The sequence below is a fragment of the Rhopalosiphum maidis genome, chromosome 2 (assembly GCF_003676215.2).
Source record: "Rhopalosiphum maidis isolate BTI-1 chromosome 2, ASM367621v3, whole genome shotgun sequence".
Lineage (NCBI taxonomy): Eukaryota > Metazoa > Arthropoda > Insecta > Hemiptera > Aphididae > Rhopalosiphum > Rhopalosiphum maidis.
In genome coordinates this window covers 1,480,699-1,498,818 of record NC_040878.1, presented here as the reverse complement: position 1 = coordinate 1,498,818, position 18,120 = coordinate 1,480,699, and the positions used below count along the sequence as shown (strand labels likewise).

At 26.1% G+C, this 18,120-nt stretch overlaps 1 protein-coding gene across 8 annotated transcripts in view; it reads right to left on the bottom strand.

Annotated features, from left to right (window-relative positions):
• The window catches only part of LOC113554788 (longitudinals lacking protein-like), a 360,082-nt gene that overhangs the window by 22,328 nt on the left and 319,634 nt on the right, over nucleotides 1–18,120 (bottom strand). The window contains exon 5 of one of the 8 annotated variants that reach the window (XM_026958778.1): nucleotides 1,738–2,009. The exons of 3 other annotated variants lie outside the window; for them this stretch is intronic. In XM_026958778.1, the coding sequence (XP_026814579.1) occupies nucleotides 1,753–2,009 (257 nt within the window). In that variant the 3' untranslated portion in view covers nucleotides 1,738–1,752. Of the gene's footprint in view, nucleotides 1–1,737; nucleotides 2,010–4,806; nucleotides 5,043–7,389; nucleotides 7,940–13,287; nucleotides 13,494–16,745; nucleotides 16,965–18,120 lie in introns of those variants that run through there. 4 more of the 8 variants (XM_026958805.1, XM_026958769.1, XM_026958821.1 and 1 more) reach the window with 4 other exon arrangements.

Below are 18,120 nucleotides of genomic sequence, written 5' to 3'. Positions count from 1 at the left end.
TAACAATAAAAAATATTATTATTTAAAATGAAAGTTTTTGATTTTATTGTATTTGGCTGTTTTTAATTTAGTTTTTTTTATTCTAAAATAAATGAATATTATACAATTATATTATAGTGATATACGATTAATATCTTTAATTGGTTTTGATTAATTGAGTAAATATCCTGAAATATACACATAATATCAGTCTATAATAATTAACAAAAAATAGTATTAAAACTGATGAGTGAATTTTTTGATTAGAGTAAATATAAGTGTTACCATTAAATTAAAATTGTACACATTTCACTGTGATTATGTAAATTAGAAGCACATACTTTGTGCACTCTTCCCATATGTAATTTAAGTTGGTACCTTCGGAAAAACCGTTTCTTACATATTGTACAAGGAAATCTTGGTTGTACACCACATTCAAATATGTGTCGACGTAGATTTATTTTTCGATGTTGACCTTTATAAAACCTGCCACAATTGATTGGACAATACGCCGGATCGTATATTGCGGCCTCTTCTACACGACGTAGTATTATATTTTGATCTGAAAACATGCATTGTGACAGTAGGTACCAATAAAGTAGTTTAATAGGTACCAATAAAAGGTTATAAAATGGGTGTTTTTGTTTAAGCAAAGCAGCTGTCTATACATTTTTCTTAAACGTGATGGATAATTAAACAAGTTTTACTTAATAATATGGAACGGAATATTATATTATCATATTTCTATACAATTGGTCTATATTTGTTATGACATTTTTCAAAAAAATTGAATATTTTAATACAAGCCTGTGATACTGAAATACAGTTGTTTATAATACAATATAGAGGTAAAATATAACAATGTCATACAAATATCAAACACTAAATAACATGATCAATGATAGTTATGATAACAGTTTTCTAAAAAAACTAATGAGGTATCTTCCTATCGAAAATATCAATAGATTTAATTAATTTATTGATAAAGTGTAGTCAGGAGTAAACATCAACATACATATAATATGCATATTTATATATTGTAATTGGTAATAATATGAAAAAACTAAAAAATATATTATTAATTATTTTGTACTGTGTAAAAAGGTATATAAAACATGCTATATATATATATTTATAGTATTGAATTTTATTTTATTCACATATATTCATCAATAAGTCTGAATTTGATAAAAAGATATAATTTGTGATATATTATAAATAAGTATTAAAAAGTTTACAAAGTTGAATATTAAGATAATTTGAACATACTTATATACATACAACATTTTAATATATATATATATGCTTATACGTGGACTATATATTTATTTTTGGTAACTTATATAAACAAAAATCAAATGAGTAACTACCAAATCTCTTATCTGAAGAAATAATATGGTAACTATAACAAAATCAAAAATTCTAAAATTATTCAACATCAAAATAATATCCCATATACTGTTACTTGAATTGAGCTTAATTTCTAAAATATTATCAGTACTTATAGTTGTTAACTGGAATTTAATTTGTATTCCCATAAAAATACTAAAACAATAATATGCAACTTAAATAAACAAACAGTGATAATTTACACGTTTTTATGTTTAATTTAAATATATATTTGAAAAAAAAACAAAACAGTAATTCAATACAAACTAAAAATTAATTGGTAAATGTATTATGTATTATATATGTATTGTATATATGGCACTAAAATGTTAACATTCTTTATTATGTAATTAAAGTCAAAATATATAATGATCTATAATTATATTATGACATCATGGTATTGTGATTAGATCCTAAAATTATTTTATGAACAACCATCATATGCATTTTCAAGTTTGCTTTTAATGAGAAGCTTTTCGGGCAGGCAAGACATTTGAATTGTGGTGCTACTCCACACTCAAATTTCAAGTGCTTCTGCAAGTTGTATTTACGCCACATACCCTTGTAACACCGTCCACAGTTTTTTGGACAATACACAGGATTTTCATTAGCGTACAAATCATTCTTTTTTAACATAAAGTCTGAAAATAAAAATAAATACACCTTAATAAAATAAAACATTCAAATACAAAAATATAACAACCCAAAATAATATAATTCAAGCTCGTTTAAATGTTGTTAATTTTTCTATCATACATAAAACAAATGGCAAAATCACATATTTAATTATATAATTATTTGTTTTATGGTTAAAACTAAGGCCACAACTATCACATTAATTGTTTTATTTTTGTTTAAAAATAATACAGTAACCAAAAATGTTTATAATATATTCATAACCATCTAATAGATATACATATAACTAATATTGGCATGATTATTATTATATTTATTTTAGTAATTTATATTAAAACAAAGTCTTTCATTAGTTTTCAGTTTTAAGCAAATATTTAATATGAAAATACTGCTGATAAAACAAACCTCTTGGATATCAAATATCTCAGTGATACTAATTTGTATTTCCAATGCCAGAAGGATAATAAATAAAAAATAAACTGTTATAACTTAAGTTTGTGTCAATGTTCAATATTTATATTTTTAATTATGGTATACATCACATTATATTATACATGTTATAAATCATATTCCTGTATAAAATTATTTAAATAAGACGAAGAGACAAATCCATTTAGAATTTGAAAAATTGAGTCTTTTAAAGTGATATGCCTAAATAATACCATTGGAACAATTTTAATGATAGTTACTAATAATAATACATAGTTAAAAATAATAATAGTAAATACTAAACATGCAATGAATCTATATTATTTCAATTTTAAGAATTGTAAATAACTTTATGAACGATTTCCAAATGATATTTCAAACTGCGTATACTATTGAATTTTTTTTTTCATACATATTAGACAAGTTGCAGTTTTTCCACATTCTTTCACCAAATGTAATTTAAGATCACTTTTTCAATTTTTTCCTCTAAATTTTTGATCACAATTTTTAGGACGAATTGAATGATTGTGTTTTACAATTTGATTTAATTCGATCAGCCAAAACATTGCATCTGTATTGGTAAAAAAATAAATTAATTGGTTTTTAAAAAAAAATTATTCTTAAGTCTATTACACTATACTCAGAATACATTAAATTACTTTTCACAAGTTCATTAGTTGATGATTTTTACATGTATCATGTCTTATCAGTTTCCAATAAAATAATAGTAATAATTATTAATAACAGGCAATTTTTTTTAAATTTTTAATAATATAATTGAATATATATATATAAATTTAATATTATTTTTGGTTATACAGTATTCCAACTAAAACGTTATTCTCTAACTCTAAGCCATAATTATGTATAATTTTTATTACTAATAAAAGCACATATTAATAAAACTAATCATAACAATATCAATAATAACGACAAACAGATTAATACAAAATAGTATTATTAGTATGATATGGCGACTAGAGATACATATTTTAATTTAATATTATAACATACATAAAAAGAACAATTATAAGGTGACTAATAAGTACTAACATTAATATACGTTTACCAAACATGCAGTGTTTTTGAAATTTCTTGCCATAACTATATTACCTTGAAAGAGAGACCATAATATATTTATGTTCATTAAACTAGCAGGTACTTCATTTGGTACCTTAAATTGTTTATCATCTATTCAAATCATTAAATATAAAAATTAAATAATAAAAATACTTTCATATTCTATTTATTAATATTAATAAAATAACAATTTTTATGTTCTTTGTATTAAGTGTCTATGATTTTAATTAAAAAGTAATAAATAACAATTAATTTTAATAAATGAAAAGAAATAGATATTCTATTTTAAAAATCGATAAACTATGTTATAAAACAGGTATTGAAACTAACAATTGAAAAAGTTATTGGTGAAATTAAAATTAGAGTTTAATCGATGAAATAATCAGGAGATAATTTTCAAGTTAAAATTTATCATATTTTGTAAAATATTTAATTAAAAACTAAATGTGTAAGTCTTAAATGATTAGTAAGACCACGTTTATGGGCAAATTTTTTAAAACATATTGAACATTCAAAGTTATTTGTATCTAGACATGTTGTAATATGTTCTACATACAAATTTTCAGCATTTGGACCTAAAATTATATTTTTACAATTTTTGCATCGATAACAACTTTCTGTCTTAGTAACAGATACAGAACATTTTTTCTTTGGTTCTCGTTTTTTTAATTCTAGTGGTAGAACTGTGTCAGTTGCTTTTTTTTTTTTTCTTTCATAGTGTCAGTTGCTGATAATGCTGGAACCGTGTCTAATTTTAGTTTTGTTTTAATTCTTAATTCTAAAATAAAAATAAAAAAAAATCATTATTATGAAATCAATAAATATTATAAAACAAAAATATTTTGTTAGTAATTAATTATAGCCATAAAGCACTGTTATACATAAATCATTACTTATATTATACAAATTATTATAATACATATTATTATACATACATACATACATACATAGCATAACATAGCATATCACAAATTTTGTACTTATTATTCATAGAGATCGATTAACCAACTATTTCAGGAAAATTTATTAGTGTAAAAATGATTGAAAGAGTTGACAATAAAAATACTGTATTAATTTTTTTGTAATAATACTTTTTTAACCCAAATATGTTTATATTATATTGTTATTTGTACATCATAGAAAATCACTGTTATACATTCTTTAAACAACACAACAAACAATAAATAACCAATAGAAATTAAATAAATCTGTAAAATTAAACAGTATAACATAAAACAAAAGATCCTTTAATACATTTACACAATTGTCAATTTTAGTATTCATAAAGTTAAAAATGTAATATAATAATTAGGAGTGGTTAAAATGAATATAATTGTGCACAGTGATCATATGCTTTTTAAGATTATACTTTTGGGCACAAGTTTTATTACAAAAACTACATTTGAACTGAGGCTCAACACCGCATTCATATGTTACATGGCGATTCATTGAATCTTTTCGTGTATATCGTCGACCACAGTTTTTTGGACAACGATACATTAATGGCATTGCAGTGGACTCGTCGGCACCTGATAACAAAAGAGAAAATGACACAAATTAATTTTAAATGTCATTCAACTATATTTCAGGAAAATAAAATGTCTTAGCAGTTATAATTCAATATTTTATTTAAAATACCATGATCAATCACACAACAACCAAGCAAACAATATTAATATATAAGTTTATCACTACGATTAAGTATATACTCTCTCTAAGTACATACATATCAGGCAGTTCATAACTTTCTAAAATATTTAAATGGAAAAGAAAAGACAAGTAACAAGCCATTGTTAGTTACTATTGTTTGATATTCATGTATTATTATATTATTCATTTTTTTTTTTTTTTAATAAAATTATGATTCTTGATTACCTATAAAAATTATTGGTGCATTGTTTGTTTGCCAGCACACTCTATTTTTTAAAAATTTTAACAAAGAATGATTAATAATTTATGATACATTTTATTATACACAATACAATATTAAATTAGTATCAATAAATAATGTTTAAAAAAAACATTTTTAGCGAACAAAAATTACGCATTAATACTTCATAGCAACACTTTTGAGATAATATGTGCAATTTGTTGAATTACAGCTCCCATTCATAGTTCAAATTGCTAAGACTTTAATTTCCAAACAAATATTAACTCCAGCAGTACAGTTAATTATAGAGTAATATATTCCTGTAAAAAACATTAAAAAACATATGAGTAAAAAAACCGTTAGATAAAATATCTATGTACTAATAACTAACATTTAACTCTAAATCACACAATTTAATTAATAATTATTTTTAACTTACATTACTTGCAATTTTTTTTAAAAAAATTGAACATTTCATATTATATTGCCAAATACAATTATAGCAATAAAGTACCTACCAATTACTAATTTTAATGTGAATATTATAATATATAAATATATGTATAAACAATTACAATTTTTGAATTTAAATCATTGTTTATTTAATTCTGAAATTGATCTGGAGTTTTCTTATTTTTTTAATGCAAATAATTTACTTATAGTATAAGTCTTATACAATAATTTAAGACACCTAGTATCACTTGTATAAGTATAAGTATAAGTATATGTATACATCTTATAAACATTTTGATAAACATATACATTATTATAACATAGTTTATGATAAAAAAAATGTACAGAACATTTTTTAAAATTATTTTTTATTTTATTTTTTAGTAAATAATTGTCCACGATTATTTAAACATTATTTTTCAGATTACATTATCACATTATCATATAACATACCTTACACAAACATAGATGAAAAAAATAAAGTATAGTATGATATTATAATTAACAAATTCGTTTTATTAGTTGTAATAAAATAATAATTACTAAATGATTTTTTGGCATTGTCAATGTTAGATATCTGGTTGAAATTTGCACAGAATATAAATTGTGTGTCAATAAGTTAAATTTGATGTTAATTATTACAACAAAAATTCATAAACACTGTAAATACATAATATTAATGACTTCGAAACGTTGAAATGTATTGACTTGAAAGTTTTTATATAAACTATTGTACAAAGTACATGTATGAAGAATAGATATTTAAAATTTTCAGACATTTTTAATAAGTTAAAAACTTTTTACAGCCATAATTAATTAACATAGATACCTATTACATTGTTGACATTTGCACAAAGTTATTAGTTTAAATATAACAAAACGTTTCATAATGTATATCATATTGTCATCACTAACATACCTTAAAAATAGTTTTAATTAATATATTTAAACATTATTTAAACATATATATATAAATAATATTAGTTTTCATCAAAAGGAGAAAAAAAAGTTAAACATTTAATCTAATAGTAAGTTATATGGCCTTAAACATTTTAATAGGAGTATGATATAGTTCTGGTAGAAAACATACGCACTCACTCACAAATTAAACACAAAATGAGGTAAAGTAATTATATAAATTAATAATGTTTTGTAGTCAATAATAGAAGAAACAACTAGTTAACATGAAACATTCTACGATACAACTTACTTTCTATTAATACGATGTTTCAGATGCTTGTATTTAAAAAAAACGCATAAAAATCTCAAAAATGATAGTCTTAATAATAGTAAATAAATGTAATAATAGTAAGAGTATAATATAGTAAAATTATTATAATACATCGAGTATATTTAAACATGCATTTTAATTTTAAGTTATAGTGAGCTTATGGCTTATTGTAGTATAAATAGAGTATGTAATTTAAATCGAAATATATTGTTTCGTTTTCAGTATAGGTACTACGAATTGTTTGAATTTTTGAAAGTAGAGAAAATACAATATTAAAAATCGATAGAATAAGATCATATTTTTTTTTTTTTAAACTTATATTTACTACCTAGTAGTTTGTGTCAATGAAAAGAATATCGAAAATTTTTAAAATAATCTTAGATATAAACGGGAATCGGGATACAAATATGTGTCATTTCTTCTAACTTTTATTAAATAGGTGAAGATTGCAGCACATTCTTTTAATATGGATTCCACAGCCGTACAATTATATTTTTATTGTGATTGGCCGTCAACGGTTTGGACATTGACAGGTGCGCCGCAAGAGACTTCGCTACTGATGGGTGTTGATTGGTGGAATGGGCCGGGCGCAGAACTAATAAAATCCGTGACAGTTTTTTTGTGTACGATTACCATGTGCTTCCTCCTGCTGAAGTTGTACGCGAACTTGCGTGGGCAATAGTAACATTGGTGCGATGGTGGCATTCCACACTCGTTTACAAGGTGCCGCTTCAGGTGTTCTATACGCTTATAGGTACGACCGCAACCTTTTGGACATTCAATCCGCTTCTGGGAAAATTGTTTGGCAGCGGCTCTCCGCTTCAAATGTTCTTCGTAAGTGTAGTCGTCCGGTTGTTGTGGAGTCATAAAAACTACGCATGGATATGATCAAGAACAAAAAAAAAATACATGAATCTCGGGTTCGATAAACGAAAGTAATAGTAAAATATAATATAGCTTAAGTTCGCACACGTACACACAAATACATATCATCTATGTCATTATATTATTGTTGTGTTTTACATGCAGAAGTGGCATTTTCAGGAGTGGGGGTAAGTTCATCCATCAATCATTTTGACTTTTGTTTTGAACTAAATCAATATAATAACATAATATAATATTATGTTATTAAACTAAACTGAGTATTATTGAAAGATATGACAAAAGTAATTATAGAAGTACTTAAATTTAATTTAAAATAAAATAATTGTCAAACACCCAAATACATCTTACTTCAACTAGGGGGGTGAATGGGGCAGTTGCTCTTCCCGTGGCCTTTTTCCTTCAAATTTTGGTAATTTATATCACCTACCTAGTAATTTGAGTGTTTATATAAAATATATAAATAATGTATGAAGTTCGCCCCCCCCATATAAAAGGGTTTAGGGACGCCACTGACTTCAATGTATTATATTTTAGAGAGTGAGTAATAAAGGTGTTTTTTAATTTTGTCATGTCCTTCACCCATAATTGAGAATTCCCAAAAATGCCACTGAATAATATATAATCTAGCATTATATAGACAGTAAGAGCGTGTGAACATAAATACAACGTATAAAAAGCCAAAAATTCAATACTACAAGCTTGATCAAGTCATCAAACTAAACATAATAGGTACGCATATAACGAGATCGAAGGTAAATGCATTACGGGAAAGGTATAAGGCTAAATAGCAGGCAAAAGAAAAGTGGAGCTACAACACATTAATAATAATATTTAAGTATACTTAACTATATTAAAACATAACAATTTGTCTTTCTAAAAAATTCTTGCGATGACCTTACAAATTTCATGATAATATATATTGATATATCATAGTATATATTGTATAATATAATACCAAAACGTTCAAATTATTTTATATAATAAAGTAAATAGGAAAATGGTAAATAAATACGAACAAATTAACAACAAAAACACAAAACATACGATACTTTGATCATTTATCATTATATAAACAATAAAAAAAGATGATTAATTAGTATTACAATGAACAATATAAAAACAATTTCATTGAAATAGAAGACAACAAATTAATATTGAAGTCTTCACAAAATCAAGTATATATTAGTTAAATAGGTATTTATATTAAGTACATTAGAAGATCAACACAGTATACGGTAACACAGTATAGGCATGTTTAACGTTTTGAGGCTAAAAGTTGTTGATGATGACGTAGTCTAGTATGCACATGATATATAATATCATATTATTTGATATATATAAATTGTTATGGAATTTGAACATTTTATTGCACACAAAACACTTTGACAAAGGAGGCACCAGACACGCCGCACTTGTAGCACAGGTATTGTATAACTCCATGTTTGTAGTTTTGTACTAACAATCAGCCTCACCCGTTTAAGCACATGAACTGAAATCTATAAGAGCATAAAAGATAACATGAACAAGCGATTATTACTAATTACAGCGGTATAAAGTTATTTAATTTAACGGTTTAGATAGTTATAATAATTTGTGGTACTTACTTATTATATAATTATAAAAAGTATAGAAAATATAAGTGAGTAAATATTTTCTGGACCCCTACTGCTCAACAATGTGATCAAGGTATGTGGTTTAAATAGCCGTAGGCAGGGGCGCCATTTCAATATTTTCTAGGGTAGGGCATAATGATGACTGGCCCTATAACTATAAAACTTTTAAGTACAAAAAAAAGGCGCTCGCTGGATTACCCGAATCTCGTTTAACATATTTTTTTCATAATTTTCTTTTGTAACACAAACTGTATTCACTTTTGTTAACATACTCGTATTAATTATTAAAACATAAATAATCTTAACTCACATAAATTATAGACCTGCAAGGGCCATAAATTTACGGTATAGCCCAGTCCAAGAAATGTTGTAAAAGAAAGCCCAAAATCGGCCCGAAATCATCTTAAGCTTTTTAAATTCAACTATATAATAAAAATGTATGTGAGTAATAGTTGCTCATGTACAAAAATGTCATAATATTCGTTATTTGTGATTATTCCATCGTCGAATAACGTTAAAACTTATCATTTTAATTTTAAATAATGATTATTTGTCATACAAAAAAAAAAAAAAAACTAAAAAATACCCAGGCAAGATGTATAAAATGCTTAAAAAGTCCGATCCAACCTTGGTTTAGATCCGGACCGACTCAGCCCGAAAAGTTTTATTAAAAAAAAAAGCTGGTCTATCTTTGGTTTTAATATTTTAAGTTCGGCCCAGTCTGAAAATTTCTACCGAAAAGAAACCCAATATAGCCCTTTTTTTTAAGGCCCGGTCCTTGCATGTCTTTAGTACGTACGTATTAATCATGAACCACTCATTATTTCAAAAAGTATTCATGTTTTTAAAAATATTTTTTAGTTTCAAGTTGTTAAAAAATCAACGTTTTTTTTAATTTTTTATTTTTTTGAATGACAACATAGTTTTAATTTTATATTCCAAAGCAGAATATTTTTCTCAGTATTTTGATACATAAAAATCGAATTTAGGGCGAGTAGTTTATGAGTTATAAGTATTTAAAGTTTTGATCCACGGAGTGGAGTAGTACGGGGTTACCCCGCAAAATGTTTATCCACTACTCCGCTTGTCTAAACTTTAAATACGTATAATTCATAAACTACTAAAAATATAAGGATAAAAAATATTTAAGAATATAATTTTTTAATAAAAACGTTGACTTTTTAACAACTAGAAGGTCTCTACTCTAATTAAACATAAAATAATAACTGTAAATTATATTTTAGTATAACTTCAGTTTACTCAATCGACGAGTGTGCAGTGAACTTAAGAACTAGAGCTTGAAGGAATCACGCTGCTTAAACTTTTTATCGCACATCGAACACTTGAACATCGGAGACGCGCCACACTCGTAGCGCAGGTGCTTCATAAATCCTTGCTTGTACTTGTACGACCGACCGCACCTAATCGAGCATACGAATCGGGACGCTGCAATCATGAACGATAACACCGACAAACTGTTAATATAAATCACAACGTCATGGTATTAGCTACGTTATTTTCACGTTTAACCGTCAGCAGAGGAGGCTCTGTTTGAACAATACTACTCCTTTGTTGCTATCGTTTATTGGTGAATAAAGTTTATAAATACACACAATATAAGCAGTTACCAACTTACGTGGCTATGAGTTACGGTTAATATAGGTGTACATATTACAGATACTACATTTTTAGTAAATATACTAAAACGCTACTTATTACGTTATTATAATAAGAAAATGTAGAATTATGGTTAATAAAAACTCTCTGAACCCCTTAAGTACAAAGTACATAATTATTGTATGAGGCTTAAACAGCTACAGATATAAGTAAAAATCTTATTTGATTCATATACATTGATTTTAAGTATAAGTAGGTACCATATATTAAGGTGAAACACCATGCTACTATATGAAGAAAATTAATATTAGTCTACTAAGTAATTTTTTATTGTACCTTCTAATTTGAATTGCACAATGCACATTAAAAAAAGAAATAAAAATTAATATAATGCCACGATTTGTAAAATTTTTAAACAAATTATCTCCTATTAAACATAAAATAATAACTGTAAATTAAACAAAATTCTAGTAAAACGGTTCCTTTACTCAATCGATTAGTGTACGGTGAACGTTAGTACTGTAAAGCTTGAGGGAACTACGCTGCTTAAACTTTTTGTCACACAGCGAACACTTGAATTTTGGCGGTATACCGCACTCGTAACGCAGATGTTGCATAACTCCATTCTTATACTTGTAAGACCTGCCACATCCGTTTGAACAGACGAATCGAGATTCTGTAATCATAAATGGTAACATGAGAAATTATAGATCACATCATATACCTAGTTCCCTACCTATGTTTATATGGTTCATATATGGTATATATAGGTACTAATGTACTATAAATTATTGGTACGGTTAATGCTTTTTATATTATTATAACAAGTATAATAAGTTATTGTTGATACACACTCTCTAGATTATTCTAAGTATAGATTCAGTGGCCAGTGCAATTGTATTTTAAGGTAAAAAAACAGCTGCAGATTGAAGTAATGAATCTTGTGTGTATTCATTTTAATTGTATAGTTCGGAATAATACAAAGATGACATAACATGTTATTATTTAGTAAATTAATACACATATAAAAGTTAATTTTTATTTTAACTGTACATTAAAACAAAAAAAAAATCTAATATACGATATACCACCCCTGCGATATACCATATTACGATTTGTAAAATAGGTATACAATCATCTCCTATAAAATAAAAAACAATAACTGTTCATTAAATTAAATTCCAATGAAATTGTCTACTCAATTGATGAGTGTACGGTGAACATTCGAACAGTGGAGCTTGATGGAACTACGCTGCTTAAACTTTTTGTTACACAGCAAACACTTGAATTTTGGTGGTATGCCGCACTCGTAGTGCAGGTGTTGGTTTAATCCCTTCTTGTACTTGTAAGACCTACCACATTTGTTGGGGCACACGAAACGAGACACTATAATCATAAACGTTAACACGGATAAGTGATTAAAATAAATCACGACGTCATATGATTATGGTTTATATATTGTACTAAATTTTGTACTGCTTTTACGTCATAAGACGTATATCACGGTTTATTTAAGTACTATAATATTTTACTGATTATATTATTAGTTATTACAAGTATAAAGTAATGTTGTTAGTAAAGACACTCAGGACAATCTTTTAACTTTAAAGTATACATTGTGTTAGTGTAGCTATAAATGAATCATGTACACACAGACATTTTAATTGTAAATATAGTTAAGTTTATAAGCGGGGACACAAAATGTATATTTAGAAATAATACAAACATTTAGAGAAGGTTATTTTTATTTTATCTTATTTTTTTGACTTGACATTAAAACAAAAATAATCCATAATTAATACAATTATATAATTTTTAAACTAGGCAAGAAGGTTACCTATTTATAAGACATATATACGATAATAATACGATAATATTGTGGACCCTAGAGTACTGTCACTGGGTGACTTTCTCGTTCATGCTTCCTAATTTTTTCCCTCATAAGATTTACTTACTGTGAGCATAGTATATTTTGTATAGATAGTAAATTTTCATATTAAAAAAAAAAAACAAAATACAATAATATTATAATATTACTATTTACTATACAACGATGACGTATAATTATGTGTTGATAAAACACATAACACATCCAACTCATGTACACGAAAACTGTTTGGTCAATCCAAGATAATAATTTTGTGAAAATTTACAAAATGAGACTTGACGTTGCAGGCCTGCTTAAACCTTTTTTTACACATCGAACATTCGAATTTCGGATCTATACCACACTCATATTTTCGATGTCGTCTCAATCCTTGCTTGTATTTATACGATCGACCGCATCCATTTGTGCAGATGAATCGGGATACTAAAATTATGAAAAAAAAAACTAGGATAAACGATTGTTATAAATCACGGAGCTATACAACTATACGAGTCTTATATCTATACGGTTGAAAACCGGGTGATCCATTTAATATTCATTTCATTTAGACATTTATTATTTCAAAAACGATATAAACATTTTTTAAATATTTTTAATTGGTATTTTTGATTCCATTTTATAAAGCAAATATTTTTTTGGAGTACTTCGACAGATGAATTTTTTACAGATCAATGTACTCCAAATAATATTTATATATTATGATTCAGTATTTGAAATTAAAAATGTATGTTGTCATTCAAAAAAATTTCTAACTAAAAAAATAACGATACAAGTAACAACAGTTTCATTTTCTTCCAATAATGTTGTTTTATAACCACTTATAATTATATAAAAACAAGTGTTTTCTAAAATAAAAAGTGTTTTACGTTAAATGAATTACACTTTATCGGCATGATTATCATTTCTAACATAACAGGGATCCTACAAGTTAATAGTGTAATCGAACAGATATGAAGCGATAACAGCAGCAGGAATCTTATTTAATTCAAGAAAATGCCCACAAATACAGTAAATTCCCGTTACAACGAAAGTCATAGAAGTCCCCTGCCGAAAAGCAGGGCTTAAAAAGAGCTTATTCGAATTTTCGTTACAGCGAAATTTCCGTTATAACGAAAAAAATTTGGTCCCCTGGAGTTCGTTGTAACGGGATTTTACTGTATTTTAATTATATTGGTAGTTAAGCTTATAAGCGAAGAAACAACATACATTTAGTAATAATATACACATCTATAGAAGGTTGTTTTTATTTTATCTTCTTTTTTTGACTATTAAACAAAACATAATTCATAATGAATACATAATGTGACTGATATACTAAGTAGATAGATTATCTATTGATAAAATTATAATATAACAATAACACATTGACACATAATTATTATGTAGAGGCTGATAAATGCATGACATGTCCAACTTACATGTACGGAAATAGTCTGCTCAATCGAGGATAACAATTATAATTTATGAATGTTCATAACATGCAGGGTCCTTGACATTGCAGCGCTATTTAAATATGTTGCTACACACCATACACGTCTCGGACTGCGATAGCACACCGCATTCCAGTTTCCTATGCCGGTCGAACAAAGGAACCGATCAGCAATCACCAGTATAGTCATAACTCATAAATCATAATATTAAATATTTTTTTATATAACTGAATGACGCTCGAACAACTCCTAATGTAATAAAATAGATACAATATATAAAAACATGAAGGTAACACAGACATGATATTATATTGGTTACAGGCATTTAGTTAATTTAATAGATTGATTAATGTTCAAAATAGTTCTATCTGTTTTTTATAACTCTACGAATGAATATTAAAACGATAGTAGCTTAATAGAATGTTGACGGATTTTAATTATAGATAATTGGATGACATTAAAAATGTCGTTTTTATAAAATAAATTAAGAAGAGGTTGAAAAAAGGTAGCATAGATTATTGAGATCATTCCATCCATCCTATTCAGTAATAGTATTCTTAACGCTTAAGTCAATATAAATGGTAGGCAGTGGCGGATCCAAGGGAGGGGTAAAAGGGTAAATACCCCTCCCCCTTTGAGCTTATTATATTTAAATTTTATAAATTTATTAAAGTATAAAAATGTTGTCATTGATACCAATTTGTAAAAATAAATTTTAAATGGTGAATATTATAATAAGTAAATAATATAAGTAATTAATGTTTATTTAAGTAAATTATTAAGTAGGTATGAATAGTATCTGATGGATATATTTTAATTACCCCCCTTGATGAATTTTTGGATTCGCCCTTGATGGTAGATAATCATGAGTACAAATAAATTATATTGGAATTAATGGATGGAAAAAAACAAAAAAAAATAATACCTATATAATATAGAATTGCAAAATCTACATTTAACTAAAATTGCATGCTAACCCGAAAAAAGAATGTCGATCCCTTTGAATTGTGTAGTGAGTACACTGGAATAGTATAACGAGTGTTGATAAGTCATTCATCGTGGTCAAAACTAACTGTTAAATATTTAACAAATACAATAGTTAAAATTTATTATGTCCATATATTCCTATAATACACACACATACACAATATTTTATGTAAACATATTTATCTATTTAATTCATATAGTATATTATAATTATATTTATAAGTAATAACTGTACAAATAACTATAAATAAAAACAAGCAACAATATTAAGTGAATAGGTATATAAATAAATTATAGGTAACCCCAGTGATTACACAGAGAACGAGTTCATTAAAAAAACGCAGCTTTTGCGGTAAATTGCAGATTGAAATCGGATTCAACTGCTTTTCTATGATGCACCAATACGATATGTCTCTTCATGTTGCCTTTCAATGTACACCTTTTTTTACAATATGGGCATTTGTACATTGGTGGTTTACCACATTCATTCTTAAAGTGGTCATTGAGACTGCTTTTGAATTTGTAGCTCTTTCCGCAGTTGTAGGGACACGAATAAAGCAATAGCTGGTTTGCAGGTTCAACTGAGAAAATAACAAAATTATAAAAAAAAACTTATAAAATAGCTTGATACGATACGATTTACAGTATATATTATATGTGTTAAACAATATATTATTATGTGCATATAATAAAATTCACAACTTTATTAGTACGTCCTTATAAGATGAATTTCTACGACCTACATAAAGCTATAATACCACCCCGGATCACATTATATATATAAACTATGTATTAAAGTACGTTATTTCTTAAGAGGATGTAGAACTCGCGTGTGTTGTCTCCGTCTTACACACGTACGACACAACAAATTTTCGTTCACCATTTTCAATATTGCACTGTTAATTTTGATATTAGAGTGAACTGACCTATTAAAAAAATTTAAAGCTAAGATAATTATTCAGGGCCCCAAGTAGTCTTTTATTGATATTATTATATTTAAGCAAGTTATGATCTTTTTGAAACTGTACATTTTAAAATGATCATAACTTACTTAAAAATAATAATATCAATAAAAGGCTACATGGGGTTGCACGTGTGTAAGACGGAGACAACACATGCGGGTACTACGTCCTCTAAATTATATATAGATACTTACCGTTGGACGTTAAGCATGTAAAAGCAACCAAAACCGCGTGCATTAGTGTTGTATTTTATTCAATAAAAACCCATGTTTCAAAACAGAATAAAATACATATTCTATGAAACATCGATAATCATCGAATAGTCAGATATTTTTTATCAGTTTTATTTAATTTATTACAGGCTAACAATAAAGGTTTATGGAAATCTAAAACATGCTCATCTAAACAATTGATTTCCTTCAGCTTCGTTGGGCAAAAGGGACATAATCCTTTTAAAATAGCGCTATTGCAGTACTCAGCTGATTTGCAAAATGAATTAACATGTTTTTGTTTATCTGAAATATACAAGGACAAAATTAGATACAGTAAAAACAATTTTTAAGAAAAGATTTAAGCATATTGTATACAATTGAATTGGTTTGTATTTGATATTCTATATTTTATTTGTCAACAAAGTTTTGATTAAAGCAGCACCAAATGTATATTTACTATACCTGTATTATTATAATAACAAACAACAATGGTAGTAATTTAATATAAGCAATAACTATACAAAAATACAAAAGCTATGAACTAAAACCAACTTTCAGTCATTATTATCTTTCTGATCAATATATTTATTTGCAATATATTTATGTGTGTGTTATTGTGTAAATATTTACAACATAATAAATAAAATTATGAATGCGAGGATTTTTGTTTAACAGTAAACATACAAGTAGAGCTAATGCGTAGAACGATATTGTTAAATATTTTACCTTTTATCAGAAGGTAAATAAATATATCAGTCGAAAAAAGATAAAGTCCACAAATGATGGAACAGCCTATGACAAATTTTAAAAAGTATTCAATAATAGTAATATAATCCAAGTTCAACTATAAAATATTTAAAACAGATAAAAATATATTATAATTTGAAAATAAAATCGTTTATTTTTGGATTGGTAGAATAAATTAAAAATATTTATTGAATGAAAAAGTAAAAACTATAACAAAAAAACTCCAAATAATCAACATGTACGAATAGATAACTTGGTTCATCGTTAAAATACATAACGATATGTAACAATTCTTTAACATATTAAGTACTAAGATATAGGTTAGGTTAGTATTGTAAACTGCAGGTCTATAAAATAAAGAATGTAAAAAAATAAAAATAGAACTATATTTAAAATATAAAACTATTATTGTAAGTTTAAGGTACCTAAACTAGTATTACAATTATTACTTTACACTTATTATTATCACTGATTTAGATATGACATTGCGATTAGTCATAATTGGTAACTGGTAACAAAGCTAGGTAATATTTGAGTCATTTAAATATATAACCATACGTCCATACTATGTTTCAATATTTTAAACAATACATTAACATGTGTAATGTGAATATTAGTACTTAATTAGTTAAATACATAAATTACACTTTCATCCAAATAATTCGAATGTTATAATGAATATTTTACAATTAATCGGTTATTGACAATTATA